Genomic DNA, 23,538 nt, shown 5'->3' on the forward strand with positions numbered 1-23,538 from the left:
TGGGCACCGCATTTCAAGAAAGATGTGGAGAAATTGGAGAGGGTCCAGAGAAGAGCAACAAGAATGATTAAAGGTCTTGAGAACATGACCTATGAAGGAAGGCTGAAGGAATTGGGTTTATTTAGTTTGGAAAAGAGAAGACTGAGAGGGGACCTGATAGCAGTTTTCAGGTATCTAAAAGGGTGTCATCAGGAGGAGGGAGAAAACTTGTTCACCTTAGCCTCCAATGGTAGAACAAGAAGCAATGGGCTTAAACTGCAGCAAGGGAGATTTAGGTTGGACATTAGGAAAAAGTTCCTAACTGTCAGGGTAGTTAAACACTGGAATAGATTGCCTAGGGAAGTTGTGGAATCTCCATCGCTGGAGATATTTAAGAGTAGGTTAGATAAATGTCTATTAGGGATGGTTTAGACAGTATTTGGTCCTGCCATGAGGGCAGGGGACTGGACTCGATGACCTCTCGAGGTCCCTTCCAGTCCTAGAGTCTATGAGTCTATGAGAACATCATATGGATAGAAAGCTACAGCTTACTCTGAAAAAATGGTACATACTCATTAGATTTATAACAAAGTATTATCTTTGATATGCCTTGGAATTTTAATTTTTATGAAAGTTAAATAATTTTTCTTAAAAATATTCAACTAGAACTATTAAATATTTATTACATCTACTATATAAGGAACAAATAGATGCAGCCCATTATAATAGAATGGTACTTCATTAGACTTAATAAGAAGCCATCATGTGGCAATGAGTTACATAGTCCAATTATGCAGTGTGACAAATTATTTCCTTTGAGCCATTTTAAGTTTGCCATCTTTGAGGCCAGGTCCAGGGCCGGCTCTAGCCATTTCGCCGCCCCAAGCACGGCGGCACGCCGCGGGGGGCGCTCTGCCGCTCGCCGGTCCTGCGGCTCTGGTGGACCTCCCGCAGGAGTCCTTGCAGAGGGTCCGCTGGTCCCGCGGCTCTGGTGGACATCCCGCAGGTGTGCCTGCAGATGCTCCACTGGAGCCGTGGGACCAGCGGACCCTCCAAAGGGACACCTGCGGGAGGTCCACCGGAGCCACCTGCCGCCTTCCCTGCAACCGGCAGAGCGCGCCCTGCGGCATGCTGCCCCAAGCACGCGCTTGGCACGCTGGGGCCTGGAGCCGGCCCTGGCCAGGTCTATGCTACAGAGTTGGGTTGACATAAGGCAGCTTAAGTAGACCTAATAGGGTCTGTGTCTACACAACCAGGTCCCTCCGGCCGATGTAACTCACATGCTAGATCAACTTAATTACTTCACCTTCGCCAGAGGTGTATGCATAAGTCGATATAATTAAGTTGACGTTGTGACCGTGCAGACACGGCATTGCTTATGTCAAATTAACTCACCTCCAGGAGAGTCCCACAATGCTCTACTGTGTCTGCTCTGGTCACTGTTCTCAACTCACCTGCCCAGCATCCAGGTACACAGGAAACATCCCCCCTCCCGTTAAAGGACTGGGAACTCTGAATTCCCCATTTTCTGTTTGTTCGCAGTGGAAAGCTTGTCTGCCCAGCTGAGCACACCAGCTCCACGCTCCAAAATCACTCCTGGCCTGGAATACACAGGAGGTGGTGGATCCCTTTAGTGTATGAGGAGAAGAGCTGTCCAGACACAGCTCAGATCCAATTGTAGAAATATGGACATCTATGAGAAGATCTCTTGGGAGTATATTGCAGAAGGGTTACCAGAGGGATCGGCAACAGTTCTGAGAGAAAGTAAAGGAGCTGCATCAGGCTTACTGGAAGGCAAGGAAGACAAACAGTCACCCTGGTGCAGCACTGTAGACATGACAGTTTTACAAGTTGCAGCATGCTATACGCAGTGGTGACTCTACCATGACCCCAAAGAGCCACATGGATACCTCGGAGTTGGAGTCTTGGGCCACTGCAGGCAAGACTGAGGAGGCGGTGTTGGACAAGGAAGAAAGAAGAAGATGGGAGACAGGCAAGGAGGGGATCCACTGTCCTGGAGAGTCACAAACTGTTTGTAACCCCAGAGCAGTCCAGCCAGTTGTCGAAAGGCAATGTGTCCATGTGTGATGACAGAGAAGGAACCTCCAGTGAGTATGCATCTAGCATTAATATTGTGGGATCACATTCTTATTTGATATTTTTTATTTAAATACCCAGTGGAGGTAAAGCAGCTGATTCTCGTTGTCTGGACCAGCGAGGCAGAGAGTACCCTGAGAATTACGTATACGGGGATGTCCTGGGAATCCTTTGTAGAGATCTCAATCCTTTGTGGAAATTGTTCTGAAGGGCTGCCTTATTTCTTCCACTGTAGGAGGACATTTTCCCAAGCCACTCCAGTATTAATTTGGCAGGTATCACCACAGTTCACAGCATAGGAGCATAAGGACCTGCCCTGTACCTGGATGCATGCAGCAGCTATTCCCTTGCTGTCTCTGTTACCCTCAAGAGTATAATATCAGCTAGGGGATCTACAGGAGACTGTGGTAGTATTCATTTCAATTGCTCAAGCTGCAAACACTAGTGTCTGTGTGCCCCTGCCCAGTTATTTTTCACCTCTTTCCCTGCCCCCACATAGCTCCAGAACCTGGGGTGCCCATGGGACAGGGGCATTGGAATTGGATGGGCATGACTGCCCACTGGCTGTGGTTTGAGTGGCAGGGGTCAACATTTCCCCCACAAACTGCAAGCCTCAGGCAGGGTCGTGGGCCGAGGGACTGCTCTCAGGCACTCCATATCTCTGCCCGGAGCAGGTGGAGATCTGGTCCTCCCCACAGCAGCTTGGGCTCCATGGTAGGCGCTTACCTCTGCCTGGATCCAGCTTTTGGACTGCGCATGGCGTGGTGCCTTGGATGCCAGAGAGCAGCAGCAGCTATGGGGGGGGGGGAATTAACAAATATGTTGTGGTGGCTATAGCACGCAATCCCCAGCGATTCCCCTGCCAAGGCTTACAGTCTGGGAGGGGGAACGGTGGTCTCACACTATGCCCATGTTAACAAGAGTAGGGGCATGCCCCTGGGCCATGACGATCCCATCACTTCCACAGTGCCCCTCACTTCCACAGACATTCCAGAGCCCTTGTCCCTCAGCTGTACTCATCACGGCTGGGACTGCAAACCAGTTCAATGAATATCTTGTAGAAATGAAAATGTTCTGCTTCACACTTGTGTGGATTCTGGGGAATGATTTTTATATAGTAAATCTGCACTGGATACTGGGTCTGCACTGACATTTGTTCCTTTGTGCTTTGCATGTTTTACAGCTGAAACTGAGGCCTTCAACTCTTCCTTCACACCATCAGAGAGGCTCTCCCAGATAAGACGAAGGCCAAAGAGAACGCGCGATGACATGTTTAATGAGATAACGAATGCCTCTGGGACAGTGGACACTAACCAGAGGGTGTGGAGGATTACTCCTACAGATAAAAAATGGACATTATGAGCAGGACAAAAGCCCAGGAGAATAAGTGTGGCATGCAGCAGGAGATGTTGGGGATTCTGAAGGAACAGACAGACATATTTAGGTGTCTGGTTGACCTCCAGGAGAGACAACTTAAACTCTATGGCCCATGCAGAACAGTATTCCAACATCACTGTATTCCCCATTCCCCCCTCACACACATAGGCATGGGGGGCCAGTGCAATATCCTTTCCACTCAACCCTGGGCGATGGTGAACAGAATCACAGCCGCACATGCCTGTCATGCATCAGTGTAAGGCCGGTGTGTTTCTGAACAGAAGATGAATGTGTTTCCCCTCTTTATTTCCAAGGTTTAAGTCTATGTCACATATTTCTGTTTACGTGTGTGTGCGCGCACAATAAAAGCCCATTTCTTAAAAATGAAATCTTTAAGAATTCAAAGCATGGGGGGGGGGGAGGAGGGAGGGATAGGGAAAATGAGGCATGGGGGTGAACGAGTTCACACAGAGCTGGAGTTGTGGCTAGAACCCAGGAGCCCTGGCTCCCATTCCCTCCACATTGTAAGCAGTAGGTCACACTCCCCTCAGTCATGACAACCACTGTGGTGGCCCTCCATGAAGGATGAGTTGGTGGGTTGCTGCCCATTTCCCAGGCATTAAGTACACCCCCCCCCCCCGTAGTGCCTTTGGAGGGGCCAGGATCTGAATGAAGTGTGGGGTTGTCTCTCCAGCAGTAGGTTGGGAGGCAGCTCTAGAAGTTCTAGTTGGCGAGTGCTGGGAGTCATTGACAGAGAAAAGCAAGAAGTGTATTTCCACCGTTACATTACTACACACACATAGCAGCCACAGCAATGTTCAGATTATTGACACGCACAAAATAGAAAAGCAATACGTCACTTAATAAAATACGTTTTCAAAACTTCCCTGAGACGCACTACTCCATGCTGAGCTCTTATAACCCTGGTATCCGGCTGCTCAAAATTAGCAGACAGTTTATTCACCTCCCCGCCCCAACCCTGTGGAAACTTCTCTCCCTTTGCTTAACACACATTATGAAGCATGCAGCAGGCATCTACTATCATGGGAACTTTTTTTCACTGAAGTTTAACCTAGTGAGCAAACTGTGCCAATGACCCTTCAAACAGCTAAAAGCACATTCAACTGCCATTTGGACTTGCTGAGCCTATTGTTGAAGTGCTCCTGTCCAGGTGTCTGACGTATGGCTTCACAAGCCACAGGAGTAAGGGGTAGGCTGGATGTCCCAGGATCAATACTGGCATTTCAACATCTCTAACGGTGATTTTGCAATTCAGAAAGAAAGTCCCTGCTTGCATCTTTCTGAACAAGCCTGTGTTCTTAAAGATGCAAGCATCAGGCACCTTCCCAGAGCACCCCACATTAATGACAGCAAAACACAACCGGTGATCCACTAGCACTTGCAACTCCATTGAAAAGTATTCCTTTCTGTTTACGTACTCTGTAGCAAGGTGGTCTAGTGCCAAGATAGGGATGTACGTGCCATCTATCGCCCCACCACTGTTAGGGAACCCCACTGCAGAAAAACCATCCAGTATCTCCTGAACATTGCCCAAAGTCACAACCCTTCTTAGCAGAAGGCAATTAATGGCCTTCCATATTTGGATCATAGCAATCCCAATGGAAATTTCCCAGCTCCAAACTGATTCCCCACTGACCGGTAGCATTGCAAGCTTCCAGACAGCAACTGTCACTCGTTTCTCCAGTCAGAGAAAGTCTCATTTTAGTGTTGCTGTGCTGGGGAGAGCTCTGCACACAATTCCCAGAAAGTGACCTTGTGCATACAAAAGTTGTGCAGCCACTGCTCATCACCCCATACCTGCATAACAATGTGAAACCACCAGTCAATGCTTGTTTCTCGGGACCAGACCTAGTGCTCCACCATATTCAGCTGTTGCACAACTGCCAACAGCAACCATTAATTGGTTTTTTTCCATGGCTTACAGCATTGTTACTTGAAGGACACTGCCATGTTCCACACGGCAGTTTCTCTCGCAGCTCTGGAAATACTGAAGGATAAGGTGCGCGTGGTTTGCAACGCTCACCACAACAGTGCACAGCTGTGTAGAGTCCTTGTTTCTCTAGAGATGGTGTATATGCGGTTATGCCAGCCTATTCAAAAAAGGCATGAAATCTTATGGGATGCAGATGAAATCATGAGAGGAAGAAAACTGCACCAAGTGACATTCAAGCCATGTTCCCAGTCACCGGTGCAAGAATGGTTTGTTCCCATGAGGCATTGCAAACTGTTCCTAAAACCACCTGTGGCGAGTTGCACTGTGGGATATCTATCCACAGTGCGCTGCTCTCTGCATCGATGCAAGAGCTGCTAGTGAGGACACATTCCATCAACACAAGGACTCTGGTCTAGACATGGACAACTGACTTAATTACTGTGGTGGCTGTACGTCAACTTAAGTTGACTTAAATTTGTAGTGTAGACATGCCATTAGCTTCACTGAATGTCTCCTTTTTCTTTTGGTTATGAGCAGGAGAAAGGAGGTCCAGCTGCTTGGGCCCCGCCACAGCTAGACCACTGTTGCTAAGTTGAATGCACATTTTAGAAGAGAATAGTGCCTGACAGAATTAAGTTAAACATGCTGTGCAAACTTTACATACTATTTTCATCACAATATTATCTAACTCAATATCATAACTTTATTTCCTGTTTTTCCTAAATACATGCTTGGTTTCTCTTACCTTTCAATAATAATGCAATATTCTAAACTAGTCACCTCCACCATAATACAGTTATCTGTTAGTGATCAGAGACATTTTACATTAAGCAGTATATTAAAATGTGTATTTCCATATATATACACTAGTCTGAGAACACTTTGCTAAAATACATGTGTGAGGGATATTTTTAGTGAAAGTCAGGTACAGGTCACAGGCTGCCATGAATGTTTGATCATTTCCAGTGACCTGTCCATGACTTTATACTAAAAATATCGGACACAAAAACTGAGCCTTACCAATAAACTGTTTTTCTGGGAAAAGGTTAGGATGAACCATGCAGAGCAAATAGTCATTTTGATTAGGCACAATTTAAGGTATCTTAATGACTCAGTGGGTGAAATCTTGACCCCACTGTAGTCAACGGGAGTTTTGATCAATTTCTATGGAATCAGGATTTCACCCTAAGCCTTATAAACCTATGCCTCAAAAATGGATACTTCTGTTAAGGGTAAGAACTACACTCTTCACTACAACAGCTTATTACAGTCTTGCAATTTTTATTTACATGGCATTTAAAAACCAAGCAAACACATTAAACTAGCACCTTTCAACCAAGTCAAACAATTAACCAAACAAGACTTGAAAAACTGCTTACTGTGAGCAATAAAAACAAATCAGCATCAGAGATGTGCAACCATTTCACACTACTAAAATGGAATCCCCAAAGTTAAGGGACTATGTCAAGGTTCCTTCCCCACTCTGAACTTTAGGGTACAGATGTGGGGACCTGCATGGACACTTCTAAGCTTAATTACTAGCTTAGACCCGGTATTACTGCCACCCCCTCTCCCCCAAGTACTACCTTCTTCCCTGGGTAGTCTTGAGGGACTTCACCAATTACCTGGTGAACACAGATCCAAACCCCTTGGATCTTAAAACAAGGAGAAATTAACCATCCCCCCTCCTTTCTCCCACCAACGCCTGGTGGATCCAGATCCACCCCCTTGGATCTAAAAACAAGGTAAGAATCAATCAGGCATTAAGAAAATGGCTTTTAATTAAAGAAAAAAAAAGGTAAAAGAAAACCCTCTGGGAGAGAGTAGCATACCAGCTACTCTCACAGACAACAGATTCCAAACACAGAGGATGTTCCCCTGGGCAAAAACTTAGTTACACAAAAAAAATACACAAATACCCAATTTTGATAATTCCCTTAATGGTACCAAGACAAGTTACAAAGAAAATAAACAAACTTATTTATCCCTTTCTAAAACTTACTACTCTGATAAGAGGCTGGTTCCTTGATCTTTTTTACTCCGGTTGAAACTGAGACTTGAAACAAAGGAAAACTTCCCTCCTTCCGTTTGAAACATCTTGTTCCCCCATTGGTTCCTCTGGTCAGGTGTCAGCTAGGCTAGGTGAACTTCTTAACCCTTTACAGGTGAAGGAGGCATTAACCCTTAACTAAATATGTATATACAAGCTTTATAGAATTAACACCACTCACATTTTGCCTGTCAGCAATTTTATGCTTGAAAGTGATATTTTATGGGTGCTGGAAAGATCATGGACCAAAAAAAAAAAGTAAACCCAATTCTAAGCATACATAAGAATGGCCACACTGGGTCAGACCAAGGTCCATCTAGCCCAATAATCTGTCTTTCAACAGTGGCCAACACCAGGTGCCCCAGAGGGAATGAACAGAACAGGTAATCAAGTGATCCATCGGCCATTCCCCGTCATCCATTTTCAGCTTCTGGCAAACAGAGGCTATGGACACTATCCCAGCCCATCCTGGCTAATAGCCATTGATGGACCTATCCTCTATTAAATTTATCTAATTCTTTTTTGAACCCTGTTATAGTCTTGGTCTTCACAATATCCTCTGGCAAAGAGTTCCACAGGTTGACCGTACATTGTGTTTGTTTTAAACCTGCTGCCTATTAATTTCATTTGGTGACCCCTAGTTCTTGTATTATGAGAAGACATAAACAACACTTATTTACTTTCTCCACACCAGTCATGATTTTATCTCTATTGTATCCTCCCTTAGCCATCTCTTTTCCAAGCTGAAAAGTCCCAGCCTTTTAAATCTCTCCTCATATGGAAATTGTTCCATATTCCATCCGAATAGTTTTTGTTGCCCTTTTCTGAACCTTTTCCACATCCAATATATCCTTTTTGAGATGAGGCGACCACATCTGCAAGCAATATTCAAGATGTGGGCATATCATGGATTTATATAGAGGTAATATGATATTTTCTGTCTTATTATCTATCCCTTTCTTAATGAGTTCCAACATTCTGTTTACTTTTTTAACTGCCACTGAGCATTGAGTGGATGTTTTCAGAACTATCCTCAGTGACTCCAAGATCTCTCTCGAGTGGTAACAGCTAATTTAGACCCCAATATTTTATATGTACAGTTGGGATTATGTTTTCCACTGCATATTACTTTGCATTTATCAACACTGAATTTCATTTGCCATTTTGTTGCCCAGTCACCCACTTTTGAGAGATCCTTCTGTAGCTGCTCTTTGCAGCCTGCTTGGGACTTAACTATCTTGAGTAGTTTTGTATCATCTGCAAATTTTGCCAGCTCACTGTTCACCCCTTTATCCAGGTTATTTATGAATATGTTGAATAGGACTGGTCTCAGCAGAGACCCCTGGGGGACACCACTATTTACCTCTCTCCATTCAGAAAACTGACGATTTATTCCTAACCTTTGTATCCTATCTTTTAACCAGTTACCAATCCATGGCAGAACCTTCCCTCTTATCCCATGACAATTTACTTTGCAAAGACACCAACTGGAAAGTTCGGACCCTTTCAATTTGACACAGCCAACATTACATTATTTTAACAGCACTGTTTCCCAGCTGATTGCAGTTTGGATGCACAGTTTCACAGAACAGGACTCAGAAGGAGAGGGGAATCCTAGCTAGTGAGACCTTGAAAGCCTCTGCTGTTGCAGCGATGAGAAAATAAGTTTGAAAGAATAGGGTGCATTTGACCACCCTCCACTGAACTCAACCTCCCCCCTTTAATGCCAGCCTACGACCCCACCCCCCAACCCTGGACGTTCCCCCCTTGAATGCCAGCCTAGGACCCCCTCCCAACTTCGGGTGTCCCCCCCTTCAATTCCAGCCTGAGACCCCCCCCCTCCGGATGACCCCTCTTTCAATGCCAGCCTACGACCCCCCTTCTCACACACACACTCCCCTCCCCCCAGCTCACAGAGCTACCCCCCCACCTGCTCCCTCAACACTCGAGGGGCGTCCGTTTCCATCACAGCGGGCCCCCGCAAGCCGGCAAAGCCCCGCCCCCCGCGGACGCTGCTCACCCTGGTCACAGAAGAAACTCCACAGCTTAGCAAATATCAGGCCCATGGCTAGACTAGGCTGGGACGGGCCCGTCCCGCGGCCGGAGGACGTCACGCTCCGAGCGTCCCCACGACACAAAAGCGCACGGACGCCACCAGCCGGTGCTGGAGACTTGAAAGCAGCAGCTACAGCTGGCCCCGAGCCAAGGGACAGAGCCCAGAAAGGCAAGTAGGCGGAGCCACCCTCTACCCCGCCTCCCCAGCCAGCCGCTGCAACCAATGCCTTCCGCGACCGCCGTGCGTCACTGCGTGGCCCAAAAATAACGTCATTACGCACATTACGTCCTCCCTGACGTGCAAAAATGGTACGTGGCGTAAGCCTCACCCGTGGGGCTTGGTGTTGCCTTTTCTTCATGGCCGCGGTGCTACTGCCCAATGGCAAACCGCGCTTCTAGGGCCTGGGAAATTTCCCCAAATCTGGGAATTTTAGAATAAAATGTTTTGAATGAAAATTCCCAGTTTCCCAGGTTGAAACGTTTTACTCACAAATCCCCAGGTTTGGGGAAATTTCCCAGGCTACAGAAGCACTGAAAAATACCTTATCTGGGAATTTTTCACCAAATCTGGGAAATGTTTGGCGCTAGGTTGAGAAAAGTTGGCATCGCGCTATAGAAGCACTGATGGCAAAGCGGAGCCTCAGGGGACCCCACCCTCCCCCTACTCCTTCGGGAAGCCTGCGCTGCTTTAAATGGGCTGCTGTACCACCCCGGCTATTGCCCCCCTCTGCGGTCAGTGGGGCTCCGCTGGGGGCAGGGCAATGGGCGGGCTCGGAGACTGAGCGCCTCACGCGAAGCCCCAGCGGCCCGTCCCCCGGGTAACAGACACGGCTCCCAGCTAGGAAGACAGGGCGGTAACTGCAGCGCTACTGCAGGTGGGAAAATGCAGAGCAGGGAACTGGGCTTCCGAGGTGCTGGGCACACGCACGGCCCAGTTCTGCGCAGGGAACGTGAATAGTGCTGCTGGCGGTGGATCCGTGTTAACAAAACGAAGTTTTAAACTGTCTGACAAAATCCCGTCCCCTCAGCGGCTCCCTTTCCCTTCAGCGGGTGTCAGTCACCATTTCGCTAGTTCTCCAGCCGCAGCCCCTTCCTGCAGTCCCCCTGTGAAAGAGAGCCAGGTTTTAACAGGCACCAGGGCCTATATCACAGGATAAAAAACATTTGAAAAGGTCACGAGCTGATTTTGTTGGTTCCTTGGTTGCAGTGCAGTATAGAGAATTATAGCTACGTCAAAAAACCGTATAGCTACTTTCGTGAGGCATTCAATGGGCTGCCGCCTGGCTGGTTCTTACTCCTATTACTAGGGGGAAAGACTGTGAAGCACCTAAAAAAAAAAAGTTTAGGGGGTGGGGAGTGCTCTGGTAATGCTTGGACAGAGCTTTCCATGTGTGGCGGGCTTTACAGACCCGTGAGTTGTCCCAGGGATGCCAAAGGGACGATTTAGGGGTCTCATGAATCCACAGCAGCCAGCCCTGTCCCTAGTGCCTGTCCTATGAAATGGCGCTGAACCGAGCGGCACCCTCGCGCCCTCCCACGCCATGGGCGGCACCGCTCGCGGACATCACGCGCCGTCTGGTTCTCGCTGACAGGGGCAGAGGGGGTGGGAATGACCAGGCGAGCATCTCCCACCACAATTAAAATTCAGCTCCGCCCCCAACCCTTTCCCGGCGTCTGCGCGCGCCTGGGTGTTTGGTTGCCAGGGTAACCGTCAGCTTGGCGGCCGATGAGCGCAGCTGACCAATCCCTAGCGACGCTATGGACGGAGTGTCCCGCCGTCCTCCGGAAGAGGCGGGACTGAGGCTGACGGTAGGGCGGGAGTGCCGGGCCCTAGAGTGCTGTTGGAGGCCTGCCGCGGGGGCTCCTTAGTCACTGCTGGCCAAGGGGCAGTAGGAATCCCCGGCCCAACACTGCAGGGGCCCAGCGCGGTCGGGAGGCTGGAGCCTCCTCACCGGGGCGGACGTGCTTCCCACCCGCGAGCCGTCTCAGACGCCTCCTTCCCCCCAGGCCCCAGATTTTCCGCGGTGCGGAGCCCTGTCCGGAGAGCCACTGCGGGCAGTGCGCGCGGCCCGGTGTGGAGTAGGTGTCCCCGGAGCTGCCGGAGTGTGGACGTGACCAAGAGCCGGGGAGGAGGGGGGGGAGAATGGCGCTTCGTGCTGCAGTTCGTTAGTGTTACCCGGTGCCCTGGGTACCGAAAATCCTTCCTGCTTTAGCAGTACTGGCCTGGGTAGCGCCAGTGTGGGCAGGGATGGCTCCAGGCCCCAGCACGCCAAGTGTGTGCTTGGGGCGGCATGCCGCGGGAGGCGCTCTGCCGGTCGCTTCGGCACGTCTGCGGAACGTCCACCGGAGCCGCGGGACCGGCGACCGGCAGAGCGCCTCCCCCGCGGCATACCGCCGTGCTTGAGGCGGCGAAATGTCTAGAGCCGCCCGAGTGGGGGTACGGGTGCCCCGCCTGCAGTCACACCTCGCTGTACGGAGGGCCTTGCTGTGCGTAGTCTGGACGGGAAGAACTGTCCTGGACACTTCCCTCTTCACTGGGCTTTTTAGAGGTATTTAGGCACCTAAAGAGGCAGATAAACACTGAGACTTCCTCCCTTTTGATTTACATGGGAGTTGCCGCATCAAGGCACTTCTGCAAATTCCACTTGTTGCCTATCTGCATCTTCAGGTGCCTGAAAACCTGGCCATTGAACAAATAGCCTGTAAGGGATTACAAAAATAAAAATAGCTATGTAACTAGTTACATGCCAGTCCAAACACTTCTATCTTGTCACATAGCTGAGCAGTTTCACTATAGCTGCACATTTTGATATTAACTAAGTGAATCTTTGGTTACTTTTTTGGCCCTTTTTGGAGGGAATTTATGCGATCCATACCATACATATAGGGGGTGAAAGCTAACCATTTTGCCAGTGTAATATGAAAGATTTACAAGAGCTGAAAAGAAACCACTTTTCTGTGGAGGCATCTGTAAGTTTTAGGTCACTTATACTGTGAAAATATTAATATCCACATCTTTATGTACAATGTTCATACTGTAATACTATTAAGTGGAGACCTGAGTTCTACAAGTAATGTTTTCAGATTTGATTTAAATTGGTGCTTAATTGTGTTTTGAGAATCTGTTTTTTAAAAAAGATTTTTTTTTAAATAAGTATTTTCATCATGCTTCAAAACTGAAACATGATGAATAGACTTCTTTTACATAAATAAAAAAGTCCCCTATCTTTACTTACTCGTAAACATTCTGAAACACTAGATTGGAGATGAGACAGTGTGACACTTCCTAAGATATTAATGCTAACATTTGATGACACTTTAAATTGAAACATTAACTTTCAGTGGTGGTTAAATTTAGTAGAAACATCAAGGCAGTGTGCTTATTGGTCCTGGGGACATAGTGCTAGATACAGGGATCTGCATCCCTGTATCTAGCACTCATTCATTTCAAGGGTTGCTAAAATTGGGAATGAGCAATTCAACCCCTCTCTTACACTCCCACCAAATCTAGTCTCCTCTGCCCGTGCATCACCTTTCTTATACCAAAAACCTCAACTGCTTCCTTGACACAAACAAAAACCCAAGACATTTTAGATGCTGTCCTAAGTGCCAAAAGTCCCATGCATTTCTTTCTTAGGTGCCTGAACCTCTACAGAATGGTATCTTAAAACCATTTGCTGTGTAACCCTCTCCAGTCCTCCCCACTAATTAAAGGATGTATCTTTATCTTTGTAGTTGTGATAAAACAATTTACATGAATGTGAAGTTGTGTTTTTTTTTTTATCATCACTGGTCCCTTTATGTGGCAAGCAATTTATTAATGGAATAATCAGATTGTTAAAATTAAGTCTGTGTGTAAAATGCAATTTCGAATAGTTAATTAACACATTTTAAAATACAATTAACAGTTGCACTGTAGGTGTGTCCTGAGCTATGTTTCCAATTCTGAATGAAAGTATAACTCCACCATCTAGCCCAGGAGTTGGGAACCTTTCAGAAGTGGTGTGCTGAATCTTCATTTATTCACTGTAATTGAAGGTTTTGCGTGCCAGTAATACATTTTAATGTTTTTAGAAGGTCTCTTTCTAGAAGTCTATAATACATAACTAAACTACTGTTGTATGTAAAGTAAATAAGGCTTTTAAAATGTTTAAGAAGCTTCATTTGAAATTAAAATTCAGAGTCCCCCGGACCGGTGGCCAGGACCCAGGCAGTGTGAGTGCCACTGAAAATCAACTTGCTTGCAGCCTTCAGCACACGTGTCATAGGTTGCCTACTCTTGATCTAGCCAGTACAAACACCACCATAACTCATAATTTATATGAATTATAAATTCGTCGTGCATCTGACGAAGTGGGTATTCACCCACGAAAGCTCATGCTCCAAAATGTCTGTTAGTCTATAAGGTGCCACAGGACTCTTTACTGCTCATAATTTAGGGATACATCTTGTAAAAAGTTGCACTGGGTTTTAGTAAGTATTTCAAATCCATTCACTTTACTGTGAGCCGTAATACTTAAAAAAAAAAAATCAGTGTTTTGAAAAATTGCTTACTGTTTTCATGAAATCATTGGTGAGAAACCTGGAGGAGAGAGTGTCATGCCACATGACTCACCTAATTATATGCCTCTGACTGTCCCATATATTTTCTTATGGTACTGTTGAATAACTCATACACAACACAATCTGATTTTTTCAACCCTTTTCATTTGATTATTATGAATTATGCAAATTAAACATCTTTAATAAAGAAAACATTAATACGTTTATTGCTGTTGTTTACCAGGAAGGCTATTGCACTTTAAAGGAAAATGTCTTCTTTTTCAAAAATATTACTGCAACCAGAAGTTGAAGAATACCTTGGGCATGTGTTTAGAAATAAGGAGGTATGTGATGAAGGAAACGCAACCAGTCAGCCTGTATAAACAAATTTTCCTTTCATTGGTTGAATGCTGAACTGTGCAGCCATTTACAATCTTTTAACTTTATTTTTTGCATGAAGTTCCTGATAAATGCCTCGCACAATAAAAGTGTATCTTTAGTATTTAGAGTTAAATCTTTTAAACAAAGGTCTCTGATCCTGTAATGACCTCCATGCAGAGCATCATTGACTTCAGTGGTCCTGCGTGGATTCAGGAGTCAGGCTGTACACTGCTCATTGAAGGATTGGGGTCTAGGATTGTTAATTTCATCTAGAAGTTATAAGGACTAGTCTAATGTGTGATTTCTAAAAGTATGAATATAGGTATATGAAATTTTGTTTTTAAACTTTTTGGGATTTTTAATAAGTGAATATACTGTTAATAAATGTTTAGTTAATTAACAAGTTCCAAGAAAACTCATATTGGGGTATCACAATTTACTAATTGTAGTCTTCTTTAAAGTCTTCCAAGAACAATCATCACTACCACCATCCCCCTATCAGGGGAAAAAAAAACCCCGCCTCCCACAGAGTAACTTTGAGTTGAACTCTGTTTGTTTTGTCTCTGTATACCTGTTGCATTGTACAGCAAGCTAGGCATACCACTTAATAGCACAATATCAAATAAATGAAGATTAATTTTAATGCCTGTTCCAATATCAGCTTGTTTAGAATACTCTTGCTCAATAAATAGACTGGTCTTTCCAGCAGCCAGACTCTGCCCTCAAGTGTGCGAATGTGATTCTCACTGAGGTCAGTGGGAGCTGCACAAGCATCTGAGGGTCTGTTACATGACATACACAAAGTAATAGTTGATTTAAACTTTTTGACTACAACAAGCACTACTACATGAAGCTGTTTACTATTAATATATATCTTTTTTTTCTTTTAGCTCATAAGTGCTTTAGGCACTCTGGAAGCAGAGAGGAAATATGAATCTCTGTTAAATTGTCTATCTCATCCTCCAGCTTTCACAACTGTTAGAGTTAACACTCACTTGGCTTCAGTGAAACAAGTGAAAAATCTGCTGTTTGAAGAGATCCACAAGGTTTGTGCAGTTTTGTATCCTGGTTATTATTAAAGATAGCTACAAGATTTCTGGTTTTGTAGGTGATTTGCAAAAGCCTTTTTTGAAATAATGGAAACAATTCCTAAACTTGGTGGGTATGTCTACTTTCAGTTTGGTGCTGGGATGAAAATCCTATTAGCACTGTTAGAGTCAAATGGAAACAAAAGTAGAGTCTGTGAGTTAAGTCCAATACTAGTCAATATCTGATACATCAAAGGAAGTTAAAATACCCAGAGTGCCCTAGAGCAAAGGTGCTTTCATCAAGAGAAGAAGAGAGACTTTTTTTTTTTGCAAAGTTCTGAAGAACTTGAGTTTAGTTGTAGATAAGGTCTAATAAAAAATACCAGCAATTGATTCAGAGAAATATAATTTCTCACTTTGCATTTTCAAAACGTGCACATTCCTTCAGAAATTTAAAATCTATAAATAAGGACCACATAATATTTGTGGATTATTTGTATGATAGTAGCACCTGTAGACCCTAATTAGGATTTGGGCTGCTTTGTGCTAAATGCTTTACAAACATAGAAGGAAGGCACTGCAATCTAGACAAGACAACAGAAATAGAAACTAGTAGTCTGAGAAGATATATGCAACAAGTATAGAGCTTATTTTTAATAAAAGGTGACAGAAAAATGAACTGATGTTGCAATGTCTTATTTAAGAAGTGTGTGAAATTGAAAGAAACCAAGTATCCAAATAACTTCAGCGATTCCCCCCTGCTGGTGTATCTTGTCAGAAAATGCTTTGATGTTTAGTAAATTTTTGGATTTTTTTTTGGTTCTATTTATTTTATGACTGTCTTTATCTGACAGGGGTAATTAATTGTAAGCCAGAAGGTCTGAAAATAAATGGTTTAGATATCCTATGATATCTCTTCAGTCTTTCTGAGAAGATCCGGTTCTTCTATAAATAAAATATTGATGTTGGTGGGTTTACAGACAGCAACTGCATGACAGGAGCCAAGACGTTTCTGTAATGCAAAAGCAGTTGACGCTACTCCACCTTTCTCCGAGGAGGGTAATAAGTTATGCTTGTTTTATCATACAACTCGTTATAGGAATTTAGAACAGATATTTTAGTCAATTTTTTTTGCTTTGTAAGGGAAAATGCTTTGCTAAAAACAGAGATACAGCTAGCTTCTCCATGATAATAATAAACAGTTTTAATTCAAGGTATGCTCCAAAAAGAAGCTATAACATTAATGCCTGTTTTAATAACATCACAAAGCGTACATATTTGTTTAGAAGGAGAAAATACCTCTTTATAAGATGTGCACTGATTTCCAGTTATTTGGGATGTGTGGAAAGACACCACTTATGAAAATCTAGGAACAGTTTTAAAATGGCAACTCAGTTTAGAGCCTTTTCAGATTAATATGAAATCAGGTCCCTAACACTCATCCACAGCTTCTCACATCTCAGTTAAAATGAGCCATCAAAATGAGCATCTGAGATGTCAAATAGGAAATATCTCCACATGAATACATTGAGCAAATCTTCATCTAATTTTAGCCTTTCTTGTCTGTTATTAGTAATAGTGTGTCTGGCTGTTTGTAGTATTACCTAGACTTCTTGTGCCAGAAAAAATAGGCTCCAGGAGCACATGAATGTTCAGGACTCACTCCTGTGCTCTGTAATGAATCCTGTCAATGACTCCTATTGTGGTCTTTGCATTTCTGAATGTACTCATTTATCTCTGTGTTTTAGCTTGAGTATTTATAATATACAGCATTTCCTAATGTAGGATTTCTCAGCTTCTCATCACTTCAGGAGACTGTTCTACCATTCACAGGTATAAAGTGTAAACTGAAAAATAATTAATTCCAAGAACAATAAAGTACTTTTTAAAGCATTGTTGTTAATGTTCTTTTTTTCTTTTTTTTTTTTTAATTCAACAGCAGTTTAAAGATCTTAGTGTACCAGTTCTTCAGCACCCAGAACTCCAGGACCTCCTACTTATTCCTGTCATTGGACCCAGGTTTGTAATTTTAAGACTTTAACAACTAATTTGTGTTACTGAGTTTCATCATACGTTTTACATTAATCATTTTTGATAACTTAGACACCATTAAAAAGTCGCAAGTGTTTATTAAGCCAAAATATACAGTCTTGTCCTAGATAACATCAATTTTTGATCTTTCAAACTCCCTCAGAATTTTGTTGATTTTTAAAAGACCATGATCTTTTCTTTCTCCATTTATGATAATGTACTTCATATTAGTTTTCCCTACAGCAATTGCCCTGTGGCAGAGTATGTTAGGAGGAAGTAGATTATCTCTTTTGAAGAACTAGGGACTGTTTGGCAGGGCTCCAAAGTATAGGGTCTTGCAGTAGTGCACAGTATTGCTCTGTTAGAAAACTTGTATGTACAAAACTCACATGACTGTATTTAGGGAAAATGGTGTAAATGATAATGTTGAACAGGAATTCGAGGATCACATTTATCCCCCTACACCGATGTCCTACACTGTTCACACTTAAGCTGTTTTTTTTCTAGTTTTCATTTAGACAACTTTAGTGTTTCCTCATTGTTTGCCCTCTTTGAATTTTTCTATTGCTTAATTTGACTTTACAGTTAGAAGGATAATCTAAATGATCTTTCTTATAATGATGCTTCAAAATTACACACAATTGTCAATTTTGAGTTTACCAAGACTATGTCAAGTGTGCTTGTAAACTATAGGGTCATAAACAATACTAGTGTGTACAAACTACATTATGGTATTTGCTGTTTCTCTTTTACAGTGCTGGACAGTACCTCAGTATTGGTTGTCCTGCACGGACCTTAAATCCTTCTTTGAAGTACCAATCTCTAAATAATCCACTATTTGTACTTGTCCTTGACAAGTCTGAGTCATTACCTTCCTTATTACCAATCTGCACACAGTTACTATTAGCAAAATTCCCTGTCTCGTTAAAATCTTTGTTGTAATAAAGATTTATGGAAGTTATTAAATTTAAAAGGTCACTTTTTGAGCATCCTGCTTCAACACTAAGTTGTTATTGTCAGAGAAAGTGGAAATGAATGATTTTCACATCTGTTAACAATTTGATTTTGTATATTGGTATCAAATTTTTGGCAGTAGCAGTTTTGGGGCTGAATCTGCATTTTTCCAAGGACTGTCACTTGGTCTTATTCTTTACTTTTATCAGGACTGAACTACATCTTGTAAGTTTGATATAGAGTAGGTGCATATTTTTCCACCACCTTTTCTCAAACAGCATGTATGAACTGACTTTTTTTTCTGAACTAGACTGATGTCAGCAGGTTTTTGTAATGAAATTACACTTTGTGTCCTCAGGAAGGATCTACAAAAGCAATCATCTGAAGTCATTGTTGGAGCCCAGTGTGGGAATTCAGTGCTACGAGGAGCGCATGTCTTCGTTCCAGGAATCATATCTGCTTCAAAATGTAAGAGTTAGCTAATATATTCCAATAGGATTTAGAGGCGGGGAAATGACCATCCATTCCAGTTGACATCTAGTTTCTGTTTTACTTCGGTTTTGTTTGTAAAACTTGCATGATTTTTCTTGCACAATACATATACCAAAATGGTGAGTGCTACCTCTCCTCTTCTGTGCTCCTTTCATTCTCTCTCCTTTTTAGAGACTTCAGTTTTTTAACAGCAGGATTGTCTGTCATTGATATTTTTACATTCTTCTTCTTTTGACTTGAAAAAGGGTTTTTTACAAAGATCAGATGTTTTCAAGTGAGACATTACCTGACAAAACTGAAAAGTTAAGTCATTTTGGTGTATACCAAAGAGATTAATTTTGTAGATTTTCTAATAAGCTACAGTAGTTGCTGTTAAAGCCAATATTTACCCTCAATACTGTCTAAGAAAAGCACATCCAAGTTAGTAACTTCCCAGTCTAACCAGGGGGAAGTGTGGGGCACATGATTGATGCCTCTGTGTGGTTAATAGCCACTAATGTAGGAGCTGTTATCTTTTGAAGCAATGGCAAACAAAGACACATTGACTTCATGATATCTTAGGAACATAAGGAAGTAGATGCAAGGGAGAACTGAAGCTTTTGTTTTTTGTTTATTTTGCATTCCCTTGACATTAAAATTGGCATGTTTGATGTTAGAATAGTCTAGTGCAGGGGTTGGCAACCTTTCAGAAGTGGTGTGCCAAGTCTTCGTTCATTCACTCTAAATTAAGGTTTTGCATGCCAGTAATATACTTTAACATTTTTAGAAGGTCTCTTTCTATGAGTATGTAATATATAACTAAACTATTGTATGTAAAGTTAATAAGGTTTTTAAAATGTTTAAGAAGCTTCATTTAAAATTAAATTAAAATGCAGAGCCCCATAGACTGGTGGCCAGGACCAGGGCAGTGTGACTGCCACTGAAAAGTGCCATAGGTTGCCTACGCCTGATCTAGTGTGACAGCTTGACAATATCCTGAATTAAATTAAATCTTACTGAATTAGGCTTAATACCTTTGGGATAGATTATGTTAGAAATGCAAATGTTTATGTAATATTGTGAGATTGTATGGAACTTTTTTAGCAGGAAAACAAAATTAATACAATCTCTGGAAGGTATGAGAAAGTTCAAAGGTCTTTTTGGAACAATATGTTTGATGTGGATATTCTAGGAAGTTCCTTGAAGTGAGGGGAAAGCAGGTTTTCCCCTCTGAGGCCAACATATTGAAAATAAGACCTGGGGAGAGAGACCTATTGTATAGTAATTACCTGCTTCTGGAATCTCCAGATCAAAAGGGTGGACTAAATTTCTCATGAGTATGCTGGTTCTGAACTGAATCTGTGATGAACTTGTAACCACAAGGAAACCCTTAAGGTGGGGTGATGAAAGACTGCTCTTGACAGAGCCCATGTTAGAGTTGCATGAAATCTAGTAAGCTTATTAGTATCTGTGTTTTTAATATGTTTTTGCTGTAATACTTTTTACCTTAAGAATAAAGTATGCTTCCTTGGAAAGAACAAGGTGGTAACTTATATCTCTATACCAATCACTCCAGTATCAGAAAAATTAAGCAGATTTAGGCAGATTGTCTTTGCTGGGATTAACACAGCAAAGTCAGGGAACTGTTCAGCCTGGACACATCCTGGTCAGAAAGGAGTGAGACGTGGGTCTCCACACCAGAGCGGCAACAGCTCGGGTGTTGGAAGCCTGAGAGTGGATGCCCTTGCTGGATCACTGGGGGCAATACAGGTGCAGTTTCCCTGACTTGTGAGATCAGGTATTGATTTCTATTATTTCTTGGTGAGAAAAATCTTCCTCGTATCTAATTTGGAGGTTCTGAAGTTATCATGCGAACCCTTATCTCTCTCTCTCTTCCAGTGCCAGTGAGCTAGAAGATAATCTTCTACGTATGCTCTTGAACAGTGCTTAGTTTTCAGCTTCATATTGAAACAATTTATGCTATTTATTTTTTTAAAGGTCAAACTAACTTTTATAATATAACTGTGGATGATTCACTTTGTTGTTATCATGGTAGTGACTATGGCTGTGTTAACCACAGCTCCTTTTCTTTTTTCCATCTAGACCAGCATTTCACAAACTGGTGTCCGCGAGGGTACTCCAAAGGGTCTGTGGGCCCTGCTGATCAGATCCTCCCCCACCCTCCCTCAATTCCTCCCCCACTCTCCCAGCGCCTCCTGCTCGTTGGGGAACAGCTGTTCAGTGGTGTGTAGGAGGCACTGGGAGGGAAGAGGAGGAGCGGGATAGGGCATGTTCCAGGGAGGGCATGGAAAGAGGTGGGGAAGAAGAGGGGTAGGGTGGATCCCTGGGGGAAGGGGTGGAGTGGGAGGGGGGCTTTAGGGTCTGCAAAAATTTTTAAATCAAAATGGGGGTCCTTGGGTTGCTAAAGTTTGAGAACTGCTGGTCTAGATGAAAGCAAATTTTGGCCCTGAATTAAAAAAAGCACTTATGCATTTGCTTAAATTTAGTCCTATTCAGGAAAGTACTTAAACTCATGCTTAACTTTAAGCATGTGCTTAAGTCCCATTGACTTAATACAGTGGCTCTCAAACATTTTTTACTGGTGACCCCTTTCACATAGCAAGCCTCTGAGTGTGACACCTCCCTCCTATAAATTAAAAACACTTTTTTATATATTTAACACCATTATAAATGCTGGAGGCAAAGCAGGGTTTGGGGTGGAGGCTGACAGCTCACGACCTCCCGTATAATAATCTCGTGACCCCCTGGGGGACCTGACCCCCAGTTTGAGAACCCCTGACTTAATGTGTATGCTTTCCTGAATGTAGGCATTTATGAGAAAACAAGTAAGTTGCTTCAACAATTGTTGGAACATCTTTCATTTTGTACAGTTCTACTTCTAAATATGCAAAATTCTTACTGGATGTGAAGTGATTTATCATGATTGCTTTACATTAGCACACAGCATCAAATAAAGGGGAAACATACAGCAATAGGACTTTAAAAATATTTTAGAGGAATTGCAGATAGGAAAATGAAGTGGGAGAGTATGCTATCAGCCTGAAAACAGGTACAATAAAGCCCTTATCTAAAAATTGTACTCAGTACAGATGGTATAACAAGACATGAATGGTAGTGCATAAGTGGGCCTCTAAATCATTGATCAAGTTATACAGATAAGAAGGAATCAGTGATCAAAGGTCTTTAAACTTAGTTTGACAAATCTTAATTTTAAGCTTTAGGTTAGCCAGTATAGCTGCCTGAATGGATAGAAAACACAATTATTGCAAGTTATAACTCAAAATTCGACATAGTGCTGCTGTATTCTAAAGAGAGAGACAACCAGGGAAAAAATCTTTTGACTTTACAAGTGAGGACAGACAAATAATTTAATGGGAGATAAAGTTAAATATCTGCAAATTTTCCAAATACTAGGTAGATGATAGCAACATGGAGTGTCAGTGTTTTGGATATTGTAGATATCCCCAGAAGAAAATTATCTTGTGTAGAAGCTATTTCTGGCTACAAGACTTGATCACAAATATAATACAGTTTTGAAAAGTTCTAAAAGCATGTCTCCATAATAAAATGATCCTTTCCGTAGGCATATTTAATCTAGCCCCTTGGTCATAGGAAAGAGATCTCTGAAACACAAACTCTAACCCTTTTAAGGAGCTTTAAACTACCATATTCATTCCCAGTTCAAAAGCTTAGTTTTGCCTCTGTAGTTTTCCTCTAGTGCAACCAGCCACGCCCTTCAATAAAGAGATTGTAGAAAAGCATCTGAGGAGAAATCTCTAAGCATGGTCTGAATAATAATTGCTCTTAGAATGAAGCTTTTACAAGTAGAGGCAGAGCTCAGCAAGTCCACATGTGGACCATGCTTTCTTACTGCTTTACTCCAAGCAGCTTAACAGACTCTCCTGTACCAGAAACCAAAATGTTCTTCAAGCTCTTCTAGGCAGCAGTGCAGCAAGATACTTGAAGAGAGTGGGACTACTTGTGTTCTTATGATTAGGCACATGCTTAAGTACCTTGCTCAACTAAGTCCTTTACACAGCTGAGTTCTCTGTTATATTTTGAGTGCAGAAAATAATTTGGCAATGGGAAAACTGCCAGGTGACTTTGTGGACTAGCCAACACTGGAGATACTCAGAGCTCGTCTTGACCTGAAATCAATACTGCTGTGTTGCAAGAGGTTGAAGTACATGGCCCATCAGAAGTCCCAGATGAGTTGGGCACTGTTCTCTTGCCAAATAATGCATTTTAAAAAATCTTTCTTTCCCTAGTTATGAAAGCTGGAGATGTGGTCTCTGTATACTCTGATATTGAAGGGAAGTGTAAAAGAGGAGCCAAAGTATTTCTGGGAACCAAAGTTTTTATTGGAAATGGGATTTCTGAATTGAGTCGCAGTGAAATCTTCAGTTCAAGTGGCTCACTCAAGTAAGTGCATAGTAACTGCAATGAAGATTAAGGAACTACATTTATTTTCTTTTTTGAGAAAAAAAGGTAGGAATTTAGAAATATTCTGTAATACACATAAAGGCAGATTGTGGCTTTGAATGAGATGCTCCGTTGGAGGCATGTGAGAAGGGACATTAAGGCAGTGGGAGCTTTGG

The 23,538-nt window shown here is 42.9% G+C and overlaps 2 protein-coding genes across 7 annotated transcripts in view; one reads left to right on the plus strand and one right to left on the minus strand.

The window, feature by feature from the left end:
* The window catches only part of ARL5B (ADP ribosylation factor like GTPase 5B), a 32,463-nt gene extending 22,753 nt beyond the window's left edge, over window positions 1–9,710 (minus strand). The window contains exon 1 of the mRNA XM_030550414.1: window positions 9,478–9,710. Coding sequence (XP_030406274.1) covers window positions 9,478–9,523 — 46 coding nt within the window. The 5' untranslated portion in view covers window positions 9,524–9,710. The remainder of the gene's footprint in view (window positions 1–9,477) is intronic.
* Window positions 9,711–11,243: 1,533 nt separating this feature from the next.
* NSUN6 (NOP2/Sun RNA methyltransferase 6) overlaps window positions 11,244–23,538 on the plus strand; it is a 41,677-nt gene continuing 29,382 nt past the window's right edge. For 2 of the 6 annotated variants that reach the window (XM_030550422.1, XM_030550427.1), the window contains exons 1-6: window positions 11,244–11,321; window positions 14,299–14,398; window positions 15,326–15,481; window positions 17,403–17,482; window positions 18,807–18,916; window positions 23,209–23,362. In XM_030550422.1, coding sequence (XP_030406282.1) covers window positions 14,324–14,398; window positions 15,326–15,481; window positions 17,403–17,482; window positions 18,807–18,916; window positions 23,209–23,362 — 575 coding nt within the window. In that variant the 5' untranslated portion in view covers window positions 11,244–11,321; window positions 14,299–14,323. The other 4 variants (XM_030550423.1, XM_030550424.1, XM_030550425.1 and 1 more) reach the window with 4 other exon arrangements.

This window comes from Gopherus evgoodei, chromosome 2 (genome assembly GCF_007399415.2).
Source record: "Gopherus evgoodei ecotype Sinaloan lineage chromosome 2, rGopEvg1_v1.p, whole genome shotgun sequence".
NCBI lineage: Eukaryota > Metazoa > Chordata > Testudines > Testudinidae > Gopherus > Gopherus evgoodei.